Source organism: Lepidochelys kempii, chromosome 10 (genome assembly GCF_965140285.1).
Source record: "Lepidochelys kempii isolate rLepKem1 chromosome 10, rLepKem1.hap1, whole genome shotgun sequence".
NCBI lineage: Eukaryota > Metazoa > Chordata > Testudines > Cheloniidae > Lepidochelys > Lepidochelys kempii.
Window position 1 is genome coordinate 15805186 of NC_136389.1, and position 21436 is coordinate 15826621.

At 44.0% G+C, this 21436-nt stretch overlaps 1 protein-coding gene and 1 long non-coding RNA gene across 3 annotated transcripts in view; one reads left to right on the forward strand and one right to left on the reverse strand.

The window, feature by feature from the left end:
- LMTK2 (lemur tyrosine kinase 2) overlaps nucleotides 1-1681 on the reverse strand; it is an 89453-nt gene extending 87772 nt beyond the window's left edge. For both annotated transcript variants that reach the window (XR_012161123.2, XM_073362133.2), the window contains exon 1: nucleotides 1411-1681. Coding sequence is in view for 1 of the 2 variants with exons in the window: in XM_073362133.2 (XP_073218234.1) it covers nucleotides 1411-1564 (154 nt within the window). In the remaining variant the exon portion in view is untranslated. The remainder of the gene's footprint in view (nucleotides 1-1410) is intronic.
- On the forward strand, nucleotides 1052-17915 carry LOC140918227 (uncharacterized). Its single transcript, XR_012161125.2, has 4 exons — nucleotides 1052-1994; nucleotides 2715-2791; nucleotides 15151-15247; nucleotides 15616-17915. It is a non-coding gene; the product is annotated as an uncharacterized LOC140918227 (long non-coding RNA).
- Nucleotides 17916-21436: the final 3521 nt, after the last annotated feature.

Below are 21436 nucleotides of genomic sequence, written 5' to 3' on the forward strand. Positions count from 1 at the left end.
CCCACACTTTGACCATATTGTCTATTTCAACTGAAAGCTCTTTGGGGCAGGGACCATTTTTACTATGCTTTTGTACAGTGCCTAGCAAAGTGGGGTCCCGGGCTCACTTAGGGCTTCTAGCCCCTAATATAATAAAATAAATAAATAAGCTACATCATTCCCATCACCACTAGAAAGATTTTTAAAACCAAATTATACTACCAACACAGAGTGGTTTTTTCCTCCAAACCATATTTTAAATTGGCGTACAGGAAAATAGGAGGAAAACCCAATGGAGGCTGACAGCCAGCAAACAAGTGTGACAGGCAAAGGTAAACTACAAGCAGCAAGTAAAAAAATTACAGCAATCTGGCCAGAAACAGGGTAAGCAACATCTGTACTAGGGCGCCTCCACCCTCTCTGCCTGTTAGTCTCAGTGATTCATTCCCAAAATTAGAAAAAAAGAGAGAATCACACAAAGGTCTCATAGCTGTGGGCAACAGAGGTAGAAGCCATACAAAGAACTTAAAACTGTGTAAATAGATAAGGTGCCACAAGTACTCCTGTTCTTTTTGCGGATACGCACTAACACGGCTGCTACTCTGAAACCACAAAATTCAACAGCTCCAGAGACTTAGATAAATAGTAAGACAACATTTAATAATGAAACAAGCACATGATTTGTGCAACTGGATCAGAACACCGGACCATCTAATCTAGGATTCTGAGTCGGTCAATAGCCAATACCTGATGCTTCAGAGAAGGTAAAACCCTTAGCACATACCATAACAACACACCTAGCTAAATGTGACACCCTGTAGGTGGAACAAGGAAGGGGAGCAGCTCCTCCCTGACTCCAAATAGCACAAATGTTACCAAAATTATATTGGGAGAATTTACTGGATACACTTGATCCTGCTTTCCCACCCCCACCATGGATCACCTAGCCCCCAAGACTGCAGCCTTCCTGTCCTCCCCAAATCACAATGAACACCTGGGCAAGGATTACGGTGGGTGTCTTACTCCCCTCCTTACCGCTCCTCCCAGTTTACTCCCTTCCAGATCTGCCTCATCGCTCCCGACCAACCCCCTCAAACCACTACACATCACAGCCCCCTCACACAGCACGTCTCCCTCCTCCTCCTTCCTCCCATAACCTCATCACACAACGGGTCTCTCCGCCCCCACAGTCCGCCCCAGTCCCCGCGCACAGCAGGTCTCTCCTCCCCCCCATCCCCGTAACCCCTCTGACCCCCTTGCACACCAAATCTCTCCCCCCTCACACACATCCAGAGCAGATCTCTCATCCCCAGCCCCCCCGCACAGCAGGTCCCCCCTTCTCCCCCCACCTGTCTCGCCCCTCATCCCACCGCGCCCTGCTCCCCTGGCTCCGGACCCCCTTACGCGAGGTGCTTCCGACCCCTTTCTCACCTGCACCTGTTTGCGGAAGCGGAGCCGCCTCGCCGTCTTCCAGCAGCAGCAGCAGCAAGAGGAAAAAAAGCCTGAGCCCGAGCCCGAGCCCGGGTCCGAGGGGCAGCAGCGCCCCCCGCCGCTGCCCGCTCCCGCCGCAGAGCCGCCACCGCATCTCGCCCGCTCCAGGCCCCAACGTTCAACGCCGGACACGGGGACTTGGCTCTCAGGGTCTCTGGCGAGCGCCCCCAGCGGCCGCTTCCCCCCTCCGCCACGGCCCGGCGGCCTCCGGCATCGGACCCCGCAATCCCCCTTCCCCCTCACAGAACCCAACCGGCCTCCGCAGCCGCAGCCGCCGCCATCTTCCGTGCTACCTGACTGTGAGGGGTGGAGCTAATCGACGATTGACATTCCTATACACCAATCTTCGCGCCCCGGAAGATTAAACCCTGCTTGGCCGCCCAACCCGCCCCGAGCAGGGAAGTGAGGTGGGGCGAACGCGGGATTGACAAGCAGGTCTACCAATCAGTGTGCGTTTCGGATTTGGCGAGTGAGTTACAAAGGGGCGGAGCTAACTCGAGACGACCGCACCGCAGACTCAGGAGGTGGGAGTAAAAGGAAGCGGGTGCGAAAAGAAGATAGGTGGGAGGAGGCGGGATAGTAGCGCCCCCTGGAAGGAGGAAGGGGAAGTGAGAGCAGCGCCCCCTGCAGGGAGGGGGAGAGCAGTACCCGCTGGGGAACCCCAGGACCTGACCCCTCACTGTAGCGGGGGATGCCGGGCCCCACTGTCTCCTCTGGCCGCAGCTCCCTAGCACGTGCCACCAACAGGTCCCAGCTGGTGGCTAGGAACCCCTGTTGTCATGGGTCCATCCCCTGAGACGCCAAGGCTGGAGCCACGGTTCTCCTCCTGTCACGAGCAGTGGTGTGGTCCCTCTCGTCACACCTTGCCTGTGTCTGCGTCCCCACTCAGGTCAGCATGCGCCTGAGATGCCACCTGGGCCTGGCCTAGACCTGGACGTAGTTTAAACCCTTCTGGCTTCCCCGGGTCAAATGCCCCGTGCACTGTGTGTACCTTCTTCGTAGCTAAACAAAACTGCAAAGAAATGCCTATTTCTATTCCCAACTGGAACACCCCCAGAGCCCCAAACTTTGACCAGCCTCTCAGCTCGAGAATGGGACAATAATACACATATACCTCCACCCTATCAGTGCCCCCTAAACTTGGATTATTTGTACCCTTGGAAGGACTAGTTCACAGGGAAAGCAGCGTGACAACAAGGACAGTCACAAATGGGCACACACACCTTAATATCGTCTCCATGTAGATTTCCAATGCAGAACATGATCTCGATAAAGGACACTCTACATGAAAATGAGAAACACCAGATGATGTAGAAATAAGGTACAGGTTCTTATGTTTTAGGTTCAGAATTCTTCTGAATTTTAAAAATTACAATAAGTAAAAGCAAGGTGGCAGTATTAAATGGAATAAATGGGTGTTTTAATCCTAATCAATGAGGTGCTAATATATAATGAGGAAAATTTGAGACATATGCAAATTAGATTTCCAGTTTCCCAATAATTCAGCAGAAAAGGCTAATTACATCAAGATTAGATAATGGCTTTCAGAACACAAATTGTCTAAAGATATATTCATTAACTGCACAGGTAAGACTTCGAAGTTATATGAACTAAATGGAAATTATGACATTATGTCCGGGACAACACACAAACCCAAATCCTTCCGATGTCTTAAAGCAATTTTTTTCTAAGGTCATTTTGCCCCACAAAAGAGGATCCACTTCAACTCCAGCTACTCTGTGTCTCCTTTAAATATCCTATCACTGGCTTGATGGCATCAATTTTATTACCAACTGACCCATATTCTTAAGGTGTTCTAATTAGTTTTTCCTTTTTCTCAGAAATATTTTGCTTGCACAGTACTACGCAGAAAAAAAAATCTTAATTTTGATTTTAGAATACATTTACTGTATTGTTAAAGCTCCATACTGTCTGTTGTGAGTTCTTAAAAACCAGCATTAGACCATTCCAGAGCTTCCTTTATTTGACTATCAGTGCACATCTCAGAAATTGGAGGGCACAAGTTAGCCCTAAAATGAATGTGTTTGTGGAATAATATTACCTTTTTTCCATGTACAAATAAGAACCATATAGCTTCAATCTGAATAACTTATTTTAGACGGAGGGAAAACAAAACAAAAAGTAAGCTTTCCATGAGAGAGACTAGACCATGTGTCTCATTTGTAATATACTACATTAACTCTGCCTCAGAAAATTGCAGCTGCTCCTTCACACAGACTATAAATATTAAGGTGGATGTGACAGCGTGCATTACTCACTTCAGGGACACCTCCATGTGACTCATTGGAGCTTAGCTTTTGACCAGTCTGATGCCCCCTCCTTCAGTTGCTCACCCTGTGGTCTCTCTCTCTGAGGTCCGGTTACTCCCTCCTTATGACAGTGTGCTCCCTCTTCGTGGCTTGGCCTTCCCGCCAGGTCACTATAGTATTCCCCTTCCAGGGTATCACAGTCCCTAACTGTCTCAGCCAGTCTTCCAATTCACTGCCCAGACTGTACCACTTTCCCAGTGGCTAGTAGGGGAATCCAGGCCCACCATCTACTCCAGATCCCAGCCCAGGAATCCTGTGCCCCAGCAACCACAGTCTACCCAATTTCAGACCCTGTCACTGTTTCCCTGGGCTCTTTCCTACATTCTCTCCTCTGTCTTCTGCACCCTTTCCTGCCCCCTCAGGTTAGGGTTGCCAACTTTGTAATATTTAAAAACCGGACACTCCAGCAGGAGATATGGAACCTCCCCCACTCCACCTTTTCCTGGGGTGTGACCTGAACTGTGGGACTGCTGAGACCTCTGTCCCACCAACCTGGGGTATCCCTCTCACACTGTGATGCTGTGACAAGCTACAAACCTCTGGCAGGTACTGCACGTACACAGATATCCACAGGCAGGAACACACCCAACTGAGTTACATGAATGCTTCTCCCAGCCACTCATGAACCAACAATAGAGAGGTTCCAGCCAATTCCCCTAGCTCCTCAGCCTTGCACCCTCGGAATATACCATCTTGATTTGGTCAGAAGCCTGACCAGTGTAAGTTCATTACCCAATCCACCCCTCCCTCAACGTGGAAAGGACATACACTAGCCTTTGTACACAGAGCTGAGATTTCCCAAGCACTTCAACCAAAACAGACTGTTTATACAAAACAGATTTATTAACTACAGAAAGATAGATTTTTAAGTGATCATAAGTAGTGAGCATAGAGATCAAAGTTGATTACCTAAGAAATAAAACAGATTCATAGTCTTAGTTTTATAAACTAAACAGGATTTGGGTCAAGCGGTGTCTAACCCTGATCAATAGTACAAACAGGTCACATACAGGCTGGAACTCTCCTCCATCACAGGACCACCTCCCCAGTTCAAAATCTTTGTCCCGCAGACCTATTTCCAGGTGTTGAGTTGTGGGGGGAGTGAGGCCAAGTCATGATGTCACTCCCCTTCTTTTATAGTTTCTTCCAGCTTGCTGGAAAGATATTTTGCTATGATGTGGATCAAGCAGCCTCCATTGTATATATACTCTCTCTGAGAAGTCTCCATTGTATACAGTTCCTGGGATAGTTGTTGGGAGTGTGGCTTCCCTTTAATGGGCCATCAGCACCTCTGGCTACTCCATTGTTGTGCCTTAAAGGCTGGTTGTGGGTGTTCCCAAACTCACAACATATTTCAATAACACACACACATAGTAAAACTTCATAACTTCACAAACAATGATAGCACATATGTTCAACAGTTCAAGACTTTGAAAATGATACCTCACGAGTACGTAGGTGATCAGACGACCCGATTTTATAGGGACAGTCCTGATATTCGGGGCTTTTTCTTATATAGGAACCTATTACCCCCCACCCCAGTCATGATTTTTCACATTTGCTATCTGGTCATCCTACTCACAAGGCATATTTTGTACAAACCATATCATAATTATATGACAGTGGTGAATATGGAGGTTCCAGGGTGCTGCTTGGAGGTACAGTGTCACATCCATTTCTTCCCCCCCAAAGCCTCACACCTGCCCCACCTCTTCCCCAAAGACACTCCTCCTACCCCACCTCTCCCCAGGTCAGGAGGGACTCACTTGCAGAGCTAGGGCTAGGAGCTGCAGCCGCCCGATGCAAGTAAGAGACAGCCCCATCTGAGTAGGGAATGGTGCAGATGATGACCAAGTGCCTCCCCCACCCACAGTAACTGACTTTCGGTGTCCAGTCAGTAGATCTAACTGGACACTGTCAGGTCCCCTTTTTGACCAGACTTTATGGTCAAACACCAAATACCTGTCCACCCTACCCCAGGTTACCACTGGAGCCTCCTCTGCTCCGCATGGCTACTTCACACTCTCTCGTGTTCTTGCCAAAGTCTATATTCCCAGGCAGGATCCCAGGGTTTGTTCCCCTAGGACTCCTCCTTTTCTCTTACCAACACCTATCCTCTCTAAAGAGACCCATTCCTCCCCCTTACCACCAACTTCCTCTCTTTATGCCTAGCCCAGCTCCTCCCCCACCTGGGTTTCATCAGCCATTAGGACTTATCAGCCCTGACTCTTCTCCAGGTTCAGCCTATCACAGAGTTAATTGGCCTTTTTTTGCCTAGTCAGGCCTTGTGTGCGGTAGACACCCCATCATAGTGCACCTACTGAAGCACTGGGGATAGGCAGGAGCCCCTCCCTCCTTCATCTTAAAGGGAGGAGCCACCAGACCCAGGCATCATATAATTTCAGGGAGCAACAAATAAAAATCAGGGATCCAGAGGGGGACCCTGAGCAGAGAGTGCCCACTGCTCCTCAAAAGGCATCAGGGAGCCAGTGGACATAAGGAACTCTGCCCAGAGACATGACTTGAGGGAGGAACAGGAGAATGACCAAAGGACAGTAATGTAGAAGGCATGTTTCAGAGGGTTGAGGTGTGATGCGCCAGAACACCTGATTTTTTCATTATTAGTTTACCATTGTAGTCTCTGTGGAGAAAGTTTACAGTGGGTAACACACTCAATAAGTGGGACTTATCACAGTGCTGTACACAGAAAACAAAATTATAGTAGTTACAAGGCTATGTACAGCACAGACATAACTTTTGAAAACTAGTCATTCTTAACCTTAGGAAGGAGAGGAACTAGGTGGATAAGCAGTTCCTTTCACCCTAAAATATCTGGCCCTGATTTTTCTCTTACTCCCCAAGTGCCTTATAAGTGTTCCCCTGTAGTGTCCAACCTCAGATGCACTGAACACTCACAGAAAAAGCAGGTCTCCTGTCCCCAAGGGAACAGTGTACATACCAGCTTGTATGATTCAACTCAGGATCAGCACTTTGTTTAATATCACAGCACTTAGATATATTTATAGTGAAAACAAGGATAAGTTTATTACCAAAGATTCAAGAAATAGTGTGTAAGGATAATGTAAACAAAAGATTACGTATAAAAAAACAAAATCATAACATGCTTTCTAGAGACTAAACTTAACAGGTTAACCTCCTGTCTAAATAAGTTTATCTCACCCGCAGCCTTCTGCAGCATCTTCAGCCAAAGCTGATTGTGATCCCATTTTGATTAATATAAACACACTGCCAGTTTACTTCCTAGGTGCAGGATAAGGGGATATCCTTTTTGCCTTCTCCTTATATCTCCAAAGTTAATTATATGTACTCAGAGACAATATAACCCAACCATTGCTTGTTTTAGCTGTGTGCTCTTCCCTGTTGACTTTGAATGTGAATGTCCATCTATTGTGTTATCTTACAATGCTTAATTTACATGCTGCCAAACAGACACTTGAATAAACATCTTTTGTCTGACTGAAAACCGGTTTGTCAACCCTGCCTTCACACAGACTTTAAAATGTTTTCAGTATAGATATGTAACTTCTTACAGTATCTGTACATACATTTGACAATGATATTACTGACCAGAGTGACCCTGCCTTTCATTTATGACTTCACATAACATTCTTTGGTTACCAGAATGTACATAGCAGCATTGAGGGGTTCTTGTGTCACAAGGATATTTGTATTGGGCCCCTTCTGGCTCCCTCTATCTCACATTGGGTCCACATTTTCTATCATTATAGAATAGGATATCATTATAGGATAGGATACAGAGGGCCCTAGACAAATTAGAGGATTGGGCCAAAAGAAATCTGATGAGGTTCCACAAGGACAAGTGCAGAGTCCTGCACTTAGGACGGAAGAATCCCATGCACTGCTACATTCTAGGGACCGAATGGCTCGGCAGCAGTTCTGCAGAAAAGGACCTAGGGGTTACAGTGGACGAGAAGCTGGATATGAGTCAACAGTGTGCCCTTGTTGCCAAGAAGGCCAATGGCATTTTGGGATGTATATGTAGGGGCATTGCCCAGCAGATCGGGGGACGTGATCGTTCCCCTCTCTTCGACATTGGTGAGGTCTCATCTGGAGTACTGTGTCCAGTTTTGGGCCCCACACTACAAGAAGGATGTGGAAAAATTGGAAAGAGTCCAGCGGAGGGCAACAAAAATGATTAGGGGACTGGAACACATGAGTTATGAGGAGAGGCTGAGGGAACTGGGATTGTTTAGTCTGCGGAAGAGAAGAATGAGGGGGGATTGGATAGCTGCTTTGAACTACCTGAAAGGGGGTTCCAAAGAGGATGGCTCTAGACTGTTCTCGGTGGTAGCAGATGACAGAACAAGGAGTAATGGTCTCAAGTTGCAGTGGGGGAGGTTTAGGTTGGATATTAGGAAAAACTTTTTCACTAGGAGGGTGGTGAAACACTGGAATGTGTTACCTAGGGAGTGGTGGAATCTCCTTCCTTAGAAGTTTTTAAGGTCAGACTTGACAAAGCCCTGGCTGGGATGATTTAGTTGGGGATTAGTCCTGCTTTGAGCAGGGGGTTGGACTAGATGACCTCCTGAGGTGCCTTCCAACCCTGATATTCTATGATTCTATGATTCTAATCCAGACTACAGCACTATCATTGCAGATGTGATAAAAGACCCCATCTACTACATATCTGTGTAGGCCTGTCTAATGTGCCAATCACCGTAGTATCAAGGTGTCTACATACAATAGGATTATAGATACATCTGTAGCCATTTCATAAGTTTACAATATAAGGGTGTTCTCATTTCAGCAGTGAGACAACAAGCAGTTAGTGTTTCTTAGATACAGCAGATACATTTATTTCACAATCCACTTATCATAACTGAACATCAGGCCTTTAAACCAATAAGACGCCAAGTTACAACAATATTCTGGGTGTTATGCTCGGATATCACCAGAGGTACTAGTCAGAGTGCAAAGTTTCCCAATGCCATTTTCTAATTGTGATACAATAAGGTACTGTGAGTGATAATAAAGTACACAGTAAGTCAGTAAAGCCTGGAGTAGAATACAGAAAATCTAACTCCCAGTCCCATGCTTTAACTACTTGCCCATGTTGCTCTTCACCTTCAGAAAAATAACTATCAGAGCGACAAAGATGCAAAAATCTACCCTCATCACCAGGAATTGTACAATCTACCTACAGATGTTTCTGCAGTGAGACATTTGTAGCAACTATATTAGGCTAATACAATGAGTAGTATTATGACAAATAGTCCAGTAGACACTTAAAAATTAAACATTTCCAAACATTTATATTTATTAAAATGAAGTAAAAAATCTCATACACAGAATGGGATATACATTACCCAATAGCACAGCCTCCTGTTTCTTGATTATGCACTGTTAACGTTGCCAAATTGCTGTTATGTGTGGGAGGTGTTAAAAAACTTTTTTTAGAGAGAGATAATTGGATCAACTGAGGGATGTGTAGTGTTTTATTTCTGGCAGATTTTCTTAAATGCTTCTGATAATTTTATTCATTTGGAAGGAGTGTTGTCTAGCAGCTAGAGCAGAGAACTGGGAGTCATGAGTGCTGGGTTATTTTACCAGCTCTCCTTGAGATGAACGATGTGATTGTAAGCAAGTCACTTAAGCTCTCTGTGCCTCTGTTTCTCCATCTGTAAATTGGGCATAATACTTCCTTGCACCATGGGGCTATTGTGAGACTAAATTAATTAATATCTCTGAAGCAATCTGAGATATTTGCATTACACCTTGCTATAGAAGTGCAAAGCACTATTTATTATTGATTTGATTAATGTATTTTGTTTTACTTGAGTAAATATTTTCCACTTCTGCAATACCCTCCATCTGAGGACCTCAGAGTGCTTTACAAACATTTGCTAATTAAGCCTCATGACCCCACTGATATGTACATAAGTATTATCATTCCTACTTTACAGCTGAGGAAACAGAGAGCCTGATTCTCAGTTGCTCCATTTCTATACATGAGGCAGGATGGAGAGGCTAGGCAAGGGCTTTTTAGACCCTGTATAAATTGGAGCAGCTGGGCTGGAAGAAGTGTCAGCTCTGCCCCAGCTAGGTAGGACACATACTCAGGATGTTGTTTTTTCCCCACTTGAAGGCCCTTTTATGTTGCCAGAGTGGCATAAAGAGTCCATAGAGTAACTGAGAATCAGGCTCAGAAAGATTAGTAACTGCAGAACACAGAGAATCAGTGGCATAACTGGAAGTGGCCCCTGGATCTCCTTATTCCTAGATCACTATTTTAACTTTTAGACTTTTCATTTATTTTGCATTATCTTGAATGATGATGGGGATTTCCCCCCATAAAAATAGACTGTCCAGTGCAGGGTTTTTTGTCTCTATTGTTTGCGAACAACATATTTTTCCACTTATTTTTGTCTTTTCCAGTGTAACAAACTAATTGTTTCCCCATTGATTTTAAATGCAGCTGAAGTTAACATGGCTGACTTTGTTTAACAACAACTTGCATTTATTTGGCTTCAGAGTAGCTTGATGGTGTTTTTACAGCTCTGGGGATAGGGTTTCATAGTTAACCGCTTTGCAGAGCCAGCATGAGAATACAAAATGTGGTTTAATGGATCCCCAAAAAATTGGCTATGGAAGAGTAGCTTCAAAACCAGGGGTCTCAAACACATGGCGGAGTTATTTCCTGTGGCCCGCCATAGGCGCCAACTCCACCGGCAGCCAAGCTCCCCTATCCCCCTCCCCTCCATGTCCCCGTTCCTCTGCCTCCCTCCCAGTGCTTCCTCAGTTACGTGTATAGATTTAAAGAAAACCCTGTTACAAGAAAATATAAAATTGAGAATACCAAAATATAAATGACTCTTTCCCCATTACTACATTTAAAGAAAAGTTGGTGAATCAGACTAGTTGAGACAATTTAACTGGAACAGTTTGGCTAAAATCAAAACAACATTCAAAGCATACAATTAAAATAGAAGTTATTTTTCTCTCCCAATTTCCCCTTGCTGTAATTAGCATTGCCCAGGCTTCTGTTAGAGGGTTTGCTGCAAAATGCTTCAGAGTGAGGGATAATAGCCTGCTTTCTGCTCCTGGGCTTAGCTTCTCCCAACTCACACAGAACACATGGCCTTCTGCAAAGCAGCTGCCCTGACTGCTTGCCCTCATGAAGTCTGACCCTAACAACAGGGAACTTATTGGAGCATACCCAAAACTACCACACCCAATTCCAGAAGCTTCTGGATGTGGAGTGCTTAATCTGCCTAGCAACCATCTGTCTCCATCGTTCAGCTGGAAGAACAGTGCAGTTTCTTTTTGGATTCCAAGCGCTGCTTGCTGCCCGTTATTGTGAATGTACAGTACAAGTGAACAGCTTCCTGGCTGTGCTGCGGTGATCCAGGTGCCAACGTGTCATTGCATCTATGTTCCGTGAAAAATGTGCAGCTGTAACAAAACCATCTTCTGTGGTTTTCCATATTAAACATATTCAAAGTTTAAAAAAAAAAAAAAAAAAACCAATGACCCAGACACAGTTAACTCCTACTTCCCCGCATGGGTCTCTTAAAGAGATATCTCTCTATTAGGCAAAAGGGTTACACAAACAGGTGCTCCTGAAAATTGTGCACACACATTTTTGGATGCTGGTTGAAAATTGAGTCTGCAGAATCTAGAAGTGCCCAGTAATTTTAAAATAAGCTAAATAATAGTCCTGAAGCCATTGGCATATTTCTTTAAGTATTTATTATCTTCTTGACTAATGCAGTTTCTGATTTGGATTTGTATCTGTTTCAGAAATGCCTGTGAAAATTAATATAATACATCTCTATTGGCCCAGATAAAATATTATATCCCTATCGCCTCAATATGACAAGGTACTGAGTATCATCAACTCCCACTGATTTAACCAAGGGCTCTCATGACCTTGCAGGAGGTGTTCAGTCAACACAATCGCAGAGGCTTGGTCTTTGCTCCCTGTTGCATAACTTTCATGTCTGTACTGTATTATAAGGTTTTTGCTTCCCCCTTCCATTTGTTTTTAGGAAATATTATACTTGAACTCTGTGCAAAGTTAGAACATTCTAGTCCAGACACAGTATGGCAGGAGCACTACATATAGTAAGAAACTAGTTAATCAAATGAGCATCTACTACAATGTTTGTTTAAATAGATATGTATATAGACTAGGGCTGTCGATTAATCACACTTAACTCACACAATTAACTAAAAAAAAAATTAATCGCAATTAATCGCACTATGAAACAATAGAATACCAATTGAAATTTATTAAATATTTTGGATGTTTTTCTACATTTTCAAATATATTGATTCCTATTACAACACAGAATACAAAGTGTACAGTGCTTACTTTATATTATTTTTATTACAAATATTTGCACTGTAAAGATGATAAACAAAATAAATGGTATTTTTCAATTCACCTCCTACAAGTACTGTAGTGCAATCTGTTTATCATGAAAGTGTAACTTACAAATGTAGATTTGTTTTGTTACACAACTGCACTCAAAAACAAAACAATGTAAAACTTTAGAGCCTACAAGTCCACTCAGTCCTACTTTTTGTTCAGCCCATCACTAAGACAAACAAGGTTGTTTTCATTTACAGGAGATACTGCTGCCTGCTTCTTATTTACAATGTCACCTGAAAGTGAGAAAAGGCGTCCGCATAGCACTTTTGTAGCCAGCATTGCAAGGTATTTATGTGCCAGATATGTTAAACATTCGTATGCCCCTTCATGCTTCAACCACTGTTCTAGAGGACATGTTTCCATGCTGATGATGCTCATTAAAAAAATAATGTGTTAATTAAATTTGTGACTGAACTCCTAGGGAAAGAATTACATGTCTCCTGTTCTGTTTTACCTGCATTCTGCCATATATTTCATGTAACTGCAGTCTCAGATGATCACCCAGCACATGTTCATTTTAAGAACACTTTCACAGCAGATTTGACAAAACGCAAAAAAGGTACCAATGTGAGATTTCTAAAAATAGCTACAGCTCTCGACCCAAGGTTTAAGAATTTGAAGTGCCATCCAAAAATCTGAGAGGGACAAGGTGTGGAGCATGCTTTCAGAAGTCTTAAAAGGCCAACACTCAGATGAGGAAACTACAGAACCCGAACCATCAAAAAGGAAAATTAACCTTCTGCTGGTGGCATCTGACTCAGATGATGAAAATGAACATGCGCCGGTCTGCTCTGCTTTGGATCGTTATCAAGCAGAATCCGTCATCAGGGTGTTTGAAGCATGAAGGGACATATGAATCTTTAGCACATCTGGCATATAAATATCTTGCAATGCCGGCTACACCCGTGCCATGCGAACGCCTGCTCTCGCTTTCAGGTGACATTGTAAATAAGAAGCAGGCAGCATTATCTCCTGCAAATTGCAATCAAACTTATTTGTCTGAGTGATTGGCTGAAGTAGGACTGAGTGGACTTGTAGGCTCTAAAGTTTTACATTGTTTTATTTTTAATGCCTTTTTTTTGTACATAATTCTACATTTGTAAGTTCAAGTTTCATGATAAACAGATTGCACTACAGTACTTGTAGTAGGTGAATTGAAAAATACTATTCTTTTGTTTTTTACAGTGCAAATATTTTTAATCAAAAATAAACATAAAGTGAGCACTGTACGCGTATTCTGTGTTGTAACTGAAATCAATATATTTGAAAATGTAGAAAACATCCAAAAATATTTAAATAAGTGGTTTTCTATTATTAACAGCACAATTAATCATGCGATTAATCACGATTAATTTTTTTAATCCCTTGACAGCCCTAATGTAGACCAACTAATGCTTTAAAAAGAATGCAAAGAAATTGTTACCATGTTGTAGGCCAGATCCTGAGACCTAACTCACACTAATAGAACCAGTAAAGTCAATAGATCAGACAATGAATTTTTTATTCAGTACTTACCAGGGGTGAAAGTAACTTAAAGGATTTACCAGTACGCCGGAGTCCTGAGTGGGGGCGTGGCCTCAACAGGAAGAGGCGTGGCCTCAACCAGAACAGGCAATTTAAAGGCCCTTGGGCTCTGGCTGGGAGACCTGGGGCCTTTAAATCACCCTGCTGCAGAGGCGGATGGGAGGACTCAGGGGTGCTTTAAAGGGTCCGGTACTCCTGCCACTGCAGGGAGCCCGGGGCCCTTTAAAGCACCGCCCAAGCACCACTGCCAGAGCTCCGGAGGTGATTTAAAGGGCCCAGGGCTCCCCGCAGTGGCAGGAGCACTGGGCCCTTTAAATCACCACTGGGGAAGCCGGTCCGGTCCGGCACGGCATACTGGCTCTTGCCAGTAGGCCAGACCGGACCAGACCGGCTTACTTTCACCTCTGGTACTTACCCAAGCAATACTCCCACTGAAGGTACTGGTTGTAGCATGTGCTCAGTACCTTTCAGGAACTGGACCACTGGGTCTGCTCAACTGAATAACCATGACCGCATCAGGCCCTATGAATTTTTATTTGAGCACACAAACTCAGGTAGTGTTTCCACCTTCCTAAGGGCTGGTAACTGGACCCCCGAAGCCCCACCCCCTGCTCTGCTTCTTCCCTCCAAGACCCCGCCTTACTCCACTTCTTCCCTCAAGGCCCTGCCCCATTCTCTGCCTCTTCCCCCCAAGGCCCAACCCCTGCTCCACCTCTTCTCCCCCCGAAATAAACAAAACTGGACATCAGGGCTTGTCAAATGGCACCTAGACACAGAAGCCGAAAACCAGACTGTCCAGGTGAAAACTGGATGGGCGGCAACCCTAGATTCAGCAGAATCCTCCAAAGATTGCAGAATTAACCATTCCAGGAAAAAGAAAGATCTAGCTGCAAATTGACATGGGTGAATTGTAATGTTAAATGTTCGTGGAACCAGTTTTATATACATTAATCTCATGTTGGTGTAAGCAAGTATCCAAGTGAGCTTCCAGCAAAGACAGTCTCTCAAGCTGTGATCCTGCAAGGAGGTCCATGTGAGTGCAGCCGTGCCTGGGACTTGGGTTTCTTGACCACAGAGCTCACAAATCCAATCAACAGAGGAAGGCAAACTTTGAAAAGAGGGTATAATATGATTTGCAGATATTCTAACAAACTAATGCTATAGATATAAGTCTATAATAAACACACAGATCATAATCCGAATGTCTGGGCTGTCTGAAAGAGAGCAACAGTATGAGAAGTCTCTTACAAAAACATTGCTGTACCTGGGCCCTATCCAGCAGTACTTTCTCAATCGAAACTCCCACTGACTGACTATTTTCCATTTCTATATATCACCTTCAATCCACTGATCTCAACTTACTTTATAAACATTAAGGTTTGTAACAGTATTATTATCTTCATTTTACAGGTGAGGAATCTGAAGCACAAAAACACTAAGGGACTTGCCCAAGACTGAGCCAGAAATTGAGCCCAAATCACCTGAGTTCCAGTCCAGTGCCTTAACCGTAAGACTCTCCTTCTACCCCCCCAAATTTCAATGAGAGTTTAGTATGAATAAAGGATTCAGGCTTAGACCCACTGAATATACTGTGCTGTCACATGGAAAATGGTCTCAAATTCAGAGGAGACCCAGAGGGAACAGTGAGTCAGAAGTTGAGAGCAGCAGGCTGAGTTGCAGCAACACAGATGATTTTGCTGCCCACAAACTCTCTGAGCTTAGCTGCCACACTTGGGGGAAAGATCAAGAATTCAAGATTGGAAGGAATGCACTTGGGAGGAAAAGTGTTGTGGGAGATGGGTGAAGCCTTGAATTACTGGTGACTTTGGATCTTGTTTATCCTTCTCCCCCACCCCTGAATGTTGCTGTCCATAGCATTCAAGTTCCTGCATTGCCAGCAAACTATGCAGGACCAGAAGGAAATTTGCCAACTCTGGGGTTACATGGAAGTGGAAGGAAGTTGACCTCAGAATGAAGAGGACAGCAGACTACAAGATGATATGTCCAAGGAGTGTATAACAGGGAGTGTATACCTTTTGGGGCTGGAGGCTTGTTTTTTTAATAGCATGGGGTTAAGACACAAGATTCAATCTGGACCCAGATTTTTAAAACCTTAAAGATGTGAAGCATTTGGATTCAGGATTTTTGTTTGGATTCATCTCTGAATTATTTAAATATCAATGCATAACACAGATGTATCTATGCAAGGTATCAATAGGGCACTGTAATATCTCAAATGACAGCAGAAAATTAAAACAGAATAAAAAAAGCCACAGGGATTTGTTAGTATAGATGTGAAAAACAAGGAGCAAAGTCTAATGCCCTACTCAATGAACAACTCTCTAGAGACAAGTTGCTGACTCCTTTAAAAGACAGCTTGACAATGGTAGAAAATGTCTTATTTTAAAGGTTTATTTATTAATTTTAACTAGTTACTTAAAAAAAATCCCAAACAAACGATGGTTCCCTTTCATCACCACAGCAGCCTTCAGAGTCTAAAGATCATCCAGGATCAAAAGGCCTCTGTTCATGTATATCCTCTTCATGTCCTTCTTAGTAATAATAATTAACTCTCTGAATGGGGCAGAAACAGTTCACAGAGCAATCAAAATGTTTGAAGACTCTTATGAATTAATGTGCTCTGATACCATGATGATGAGAAAGAGAGATCATGAGCACTGAAGACATAATTATGTTTGTCCAAATGGGTGCTGACACACACACGCCTGACATTTAGACCTAACACAGTTCAGCACAACCACACTGCAATTTTTTTTTCCTGCCACAACAGAACTGCAATGGTATTTGCATGCCCACATATACCCGTCACAGGGCTGGCCCTTTAAAGGAGTCAGATGCCCAGCCTACTTGAAGGGAATAAACCAAACCAGGTCCACCAGGAAACAGTGAACTGCTTAAGTAGCTGGAAGACAGGTAATTAAAAAAGGAGCACCTGGGCCTAATAAAAGGCTTAGGAGAGCTTAGCTGGGGAAAAAAAAAAAATAAAAAAAAAAGCTCCTGAGGAGAAAAGAACAGCTCTAGAGAAGAAAGGAAGCTTTTAAGCCATGTCTATACTACAATTTACGTCACTCAGGGATTTAAAAAAACGCATCCCTGAGTGATATAAGTTTCACTGGCATAAGTGGGAATGTGCACAGCGCTATGTGGGTAGGAGAGCTTCTCCTGCCACCATAGCTACCGTCGCTCAGAGGAGGTGATTTAATTATATCGTTGGGAGAGCTCTCTCCTGTCAGCACAGAGTGGCTACGTGAGAGATCTTACAGCAGCGCAACTGCACCGGTACAGCTGTGCCGCTGTCAGGTCTCCAGTGTAGACACAGCCTTAGTGAGCTGAACTAGGCAAAAGTTTTCCAGGTGGGGAAGCCTGGGTGAGACCCTGGACAAGCAGGAGAAAGATTGCAAAAAACTCTCCAGGTAGGGAGATGTGGCAGGGTGGTTCTACACAGCGAGCAGTGGTGAGTCTCAGAGCCTGGGTCTGCAGACTCAGGCTTGTGGTATGGTGCTAAAAATAGCTGTGTATATGTGGTTCAGCCTGGAGCAGAGAGCCGAGCTCCAACCCAAGCAGCAATGTTTACACAGCTATTTTCAGTGCCATAGTGCGAGCCTGACTTTGTTAACCCAGGCTATGAGACTTGCTACTGCTCACTGCACAGATGCACCCAGAGAGACTCTGAACAAACAGGAGAAAGACTATAAAGCTTTCCAGGCAGGGAGGACTGGGAAAGACACTAAGCAAACAAGGGAGAGACGACAGAGCTCTCCAGGCAGCTGAGAAGCCTGAGGCCTTACAGCAAAAGAAGCAGCAGCTGGAAGCTCAAGTCTTGTTTGGGGACTGTTAGGTGGGCTTTATGAGTTAAAGGTAAGAGCATTTAAACCAGTGGTGGGCAACCTGCAGGCCGCAAAACATTCTGCTGATGTTGACAGTCTGCATACACGACCCCCCACGGCTCCCATTGGCCAGGAACCAGGGCTGGCTCTAGGCACCAGCAAAACAAGCAGGTGCTTGGGGCGGCACATTTCTAGGGGCGGCATTTCGGCGCCGGCCATACCGCCCCTAGAAATGTGCCCCCGCCGCCCCCAACTCACCTCTGCTCTGCCTGCTCCCCTGGGCGCGCTGCATCTGCTCTGCTTCTCCCTCCTCCCCTCCCAAGCTTGCCAGGTGTGAAACAGCTGTTTCGCGCAGCAAGCCTGGGAAGGAGGGAGGGAGGGAGAGGAAGCGGAGCGGCAGCGTGCTCGAGAGAGGCGGTGGAGGTGAGCTGGGGCGGGGAACAATTCCTCTATCCCCCCCCATTACTTCCTGCACTCCCCCCTATCCTCGCTCACCTCTGCTCTGCCTGTTCCCCTGAACGTGCTGCCTCTCCCTTGCCTGAGAGGGAGGGGGGAGAAGCGGAGCGGCGGTGCGTTCAGGGGAACAGGCAGAGCGGAGATGAGCTAGGGCAGGGAGTTGCGGGGGAATGCGGCACACCTGGGGGAGGAGGCGGGGCTGGGGATTTGGGGAAGGAGTTGGGAAAGGGCAGAGTAGAGGCGGAGCTGGGGGCGGGGGGGCACCAAAAAAAAGCGGGGGCGGCCAAAATTTTGTTTTGCTTGGGGTGGCAAAAATCCTAGAGCCAGTCCTCCAGGGAACAGCGAACCGCAGCCCCTGGGAGCTGTAGAGGGCCATACCTGCAGACAGTCAACATCTGCAAAATGTCTCAGGGCCCACAATCAGATTACCTTGATGGGCCGCAGGTTGCCTACCACTGCTTTAAACCCTTGTGTGAGTGCTCCTTTCAGAAAGCTTTTTTAAAGGGAGATACACAGCTGTAAAATAGAGTGTTTTGCATCTCCTTGAGCAGGCTGCTTAAGTGACCTCATTGATACTTCATTCAGGAGAGGAAACTAAGCAGGGGTGCTGGAACAATTTGTATAGTGGCGGTGCTGAGAGCCATTGAACCGAACTGTAAACCCTGTCTATAATGGAAACCTCTTCAAGCCAGGTGGTGCAGCAGCACCAGCACCTATGAAACTAAGGTAGTTCACAACAGAGCCTCACTCACCGGCAAGCGGGTGCACAGAAAGTGACGGTGCCCCTTCTACAATATTGCACTGTACAGCTCTGAGCACGCTGCACAGCAGGGGTGCTGGAACTATTTGTATAGTGGGGGTGCTGAGAGCCATTGAACCAAACTGTAAACCCTGTATATGAGGGAAACCACTTCAAGCCAGGGGAGCGGTAGCACCCCAAAGACTCCTAGTTCCAGGACCTATGCTGCACAGTCATGCAAACAGGCGTGTGAGTGGGACTGCTCATGTGATTTAAGTTACTCATTTGTCCCATGTCTGCATCAGTGCATTCTGTGACAATCTGGGCAATGAGCCCATGTTGCTTGAGCAGCTGCTCCTCAAGCACAAGAAATGGAAGGTATTTTTCAAGATTCTTATCCTTGCTCCCCTTGGTGAAGTCTGATTAGAAAGATCTGATTTTATTCAATAAATATTGCAAAAAGAAAAGGAGTACTTGTGGCACCTTAGAGACTAACAAATTTATTTGAGCATAAGCTTTCGTGAGCTACAGCTCACTTCATCGGATGCAAAGCTTATGTTCAAATAAATTTGTTAGTCTCTAAGGTGCTACAAGTACTCCTTTTCTTTTTGCGAATACAGACTAACACGGCTGCTACTCTGAAACCAGTAAATATTGATAACTGTCAATTCCCTCTATTCAAGAACACACAAAAAATTGTCTATCACTAAAACTACCTGATGCACTTATAGAGAATTGCTTCCTTCTTTTGCAGTCAATTAGAACTGTCAGTTGATAAATGTATCAAAGGAATGTATAGGATACCAATCACCATAGAATCTAAACATTAGTATGAACAGTATAAAATGTTATGATTATCAACTATTCTGATATTATTTGAGTCTTAAGAATCTTAATTTCTACAGACAATAAATATGGAATTAGTAACAACTACTAGTTGACAAGTTGTGTTTTTAATCACACACACCTGGGAAAGAAATACCTGTCTAAAATCCCTGACCAAAACACCACACTTCTTGGGGTATTCAGAAATTGGATCCAACATTGAATCTTATGGCTCAAGTCCCTGATGTTATCTTCTGAAATCCATTTTAAAAAAAATATCAAACCTTTCAAACCTAACTATACTCCTGTCCTTTGAAACTGCCTGCCTTACCTGGCTGATTTTATTACATGCTTCCTTCCCTGCCCCTGATTTTAGTATATATTGGGAGGAAGAGGTGCTGTCAGAATTTAAAAATAAGCCTTTTTACTTATAAGACAGATGGAGTATCATCTTCAAACATACCCTGATAGGGTTGCCAACTCCCCAGGATTGTCGTGGAGTCTCCAGGAATTAAAGATTAGTTTTGAATGAAAGATTATATCGTGATGAAACTGCCAGGAATACATCCAATTAACATGGGCAACCTTACCAGGCATTCACTTCCCTGCCCTACAGTGATCTCATACCAGATCGGAAGGACTATCAGTGATATTACACTATTAAAAATTCAGAATATTTTTGGGAAAAACTCTCTTCACACTCTGCTTAAGAATGTAACTTCATTCATTCATACATGCTCGCTCCTTGGTTTCTGGTAAAAGTAGTAGTAAGGAAGTGCATTGGGGATGCCAAAACTATCTCACTATTTGTCTTTGATAAAGAATATTTAAAAACAATTTGTTTAATCCAAGACTATTTACTAAATTCCTCTTTATTGCACAATGTTTAGACCTACACATTTATTTTATTGTTTTGCTCATGTCACACAATAAAATAACAGTGTAAAGCATAATTTATTCCTCCTGTGGTATGGGGTTTTTGTTTGTTTTTCTGTAAGAACCAATAACAAATTATATGGACCTGATCCTAAGAAGATGTAAATTAGGATAGAGCCATTGACTTTAATAGAGCTATGCCAGTTTACACCACCCGAGGGTCTAGCTCTCTATATTTTGTTTCTTTTAATCTAAGTGAAGTATGTTAATAGATGATCCAGCACTGGGGAAAGAGTCTGTAGTTTAGGTTTGCAAGATAGACACATATAGATAGACACTTGTGCCACAGACCTACTATGGCTTTTGGATCAATGTGAACCCTTCCGAATGTATTACTATTGAACGCTCCTATTACTAGGATAAGTGTTACAATATCAAAGAGATTTATTATTTGAAATTATTCTGATATATTCCACATGACAATCATTCTAAACTGACTACAAATTATCACAAGAGATTATACTGGATGAACACACTGTTAACAGTAATATTCATTTCCTGCCAAGTGCACATCAACAGAGCCAAATGATTTTATACATCCAAACTTTTTTTGCATTTAAGGATTCTGTGTAACTGGAGAAAGATGACCTATATATGCCAAGAAGTTGTATCAGAAAGGGTAAAAGCACTTCCTCTTGAAACTTCCCTTTAGGCTAAATAAAGCAGATGTGGATTAAGAGTGTCATTAGTAATTAAAAGCTGTTTTCAGTCTAATAAATCCCTGTGATGAAGTCATATCAAAATAAGATATGATCTTTGCTTGTGCTATGTATACATGCCTTCAGCAGGTGGCTCGAAAGCTGCCCAACAAAATGACAACTTCTACATTGACCTTGTGTAAGAGGACTGTGGTTATCCTGACAATTTATAAAGCTATATCACAAGCGCAATC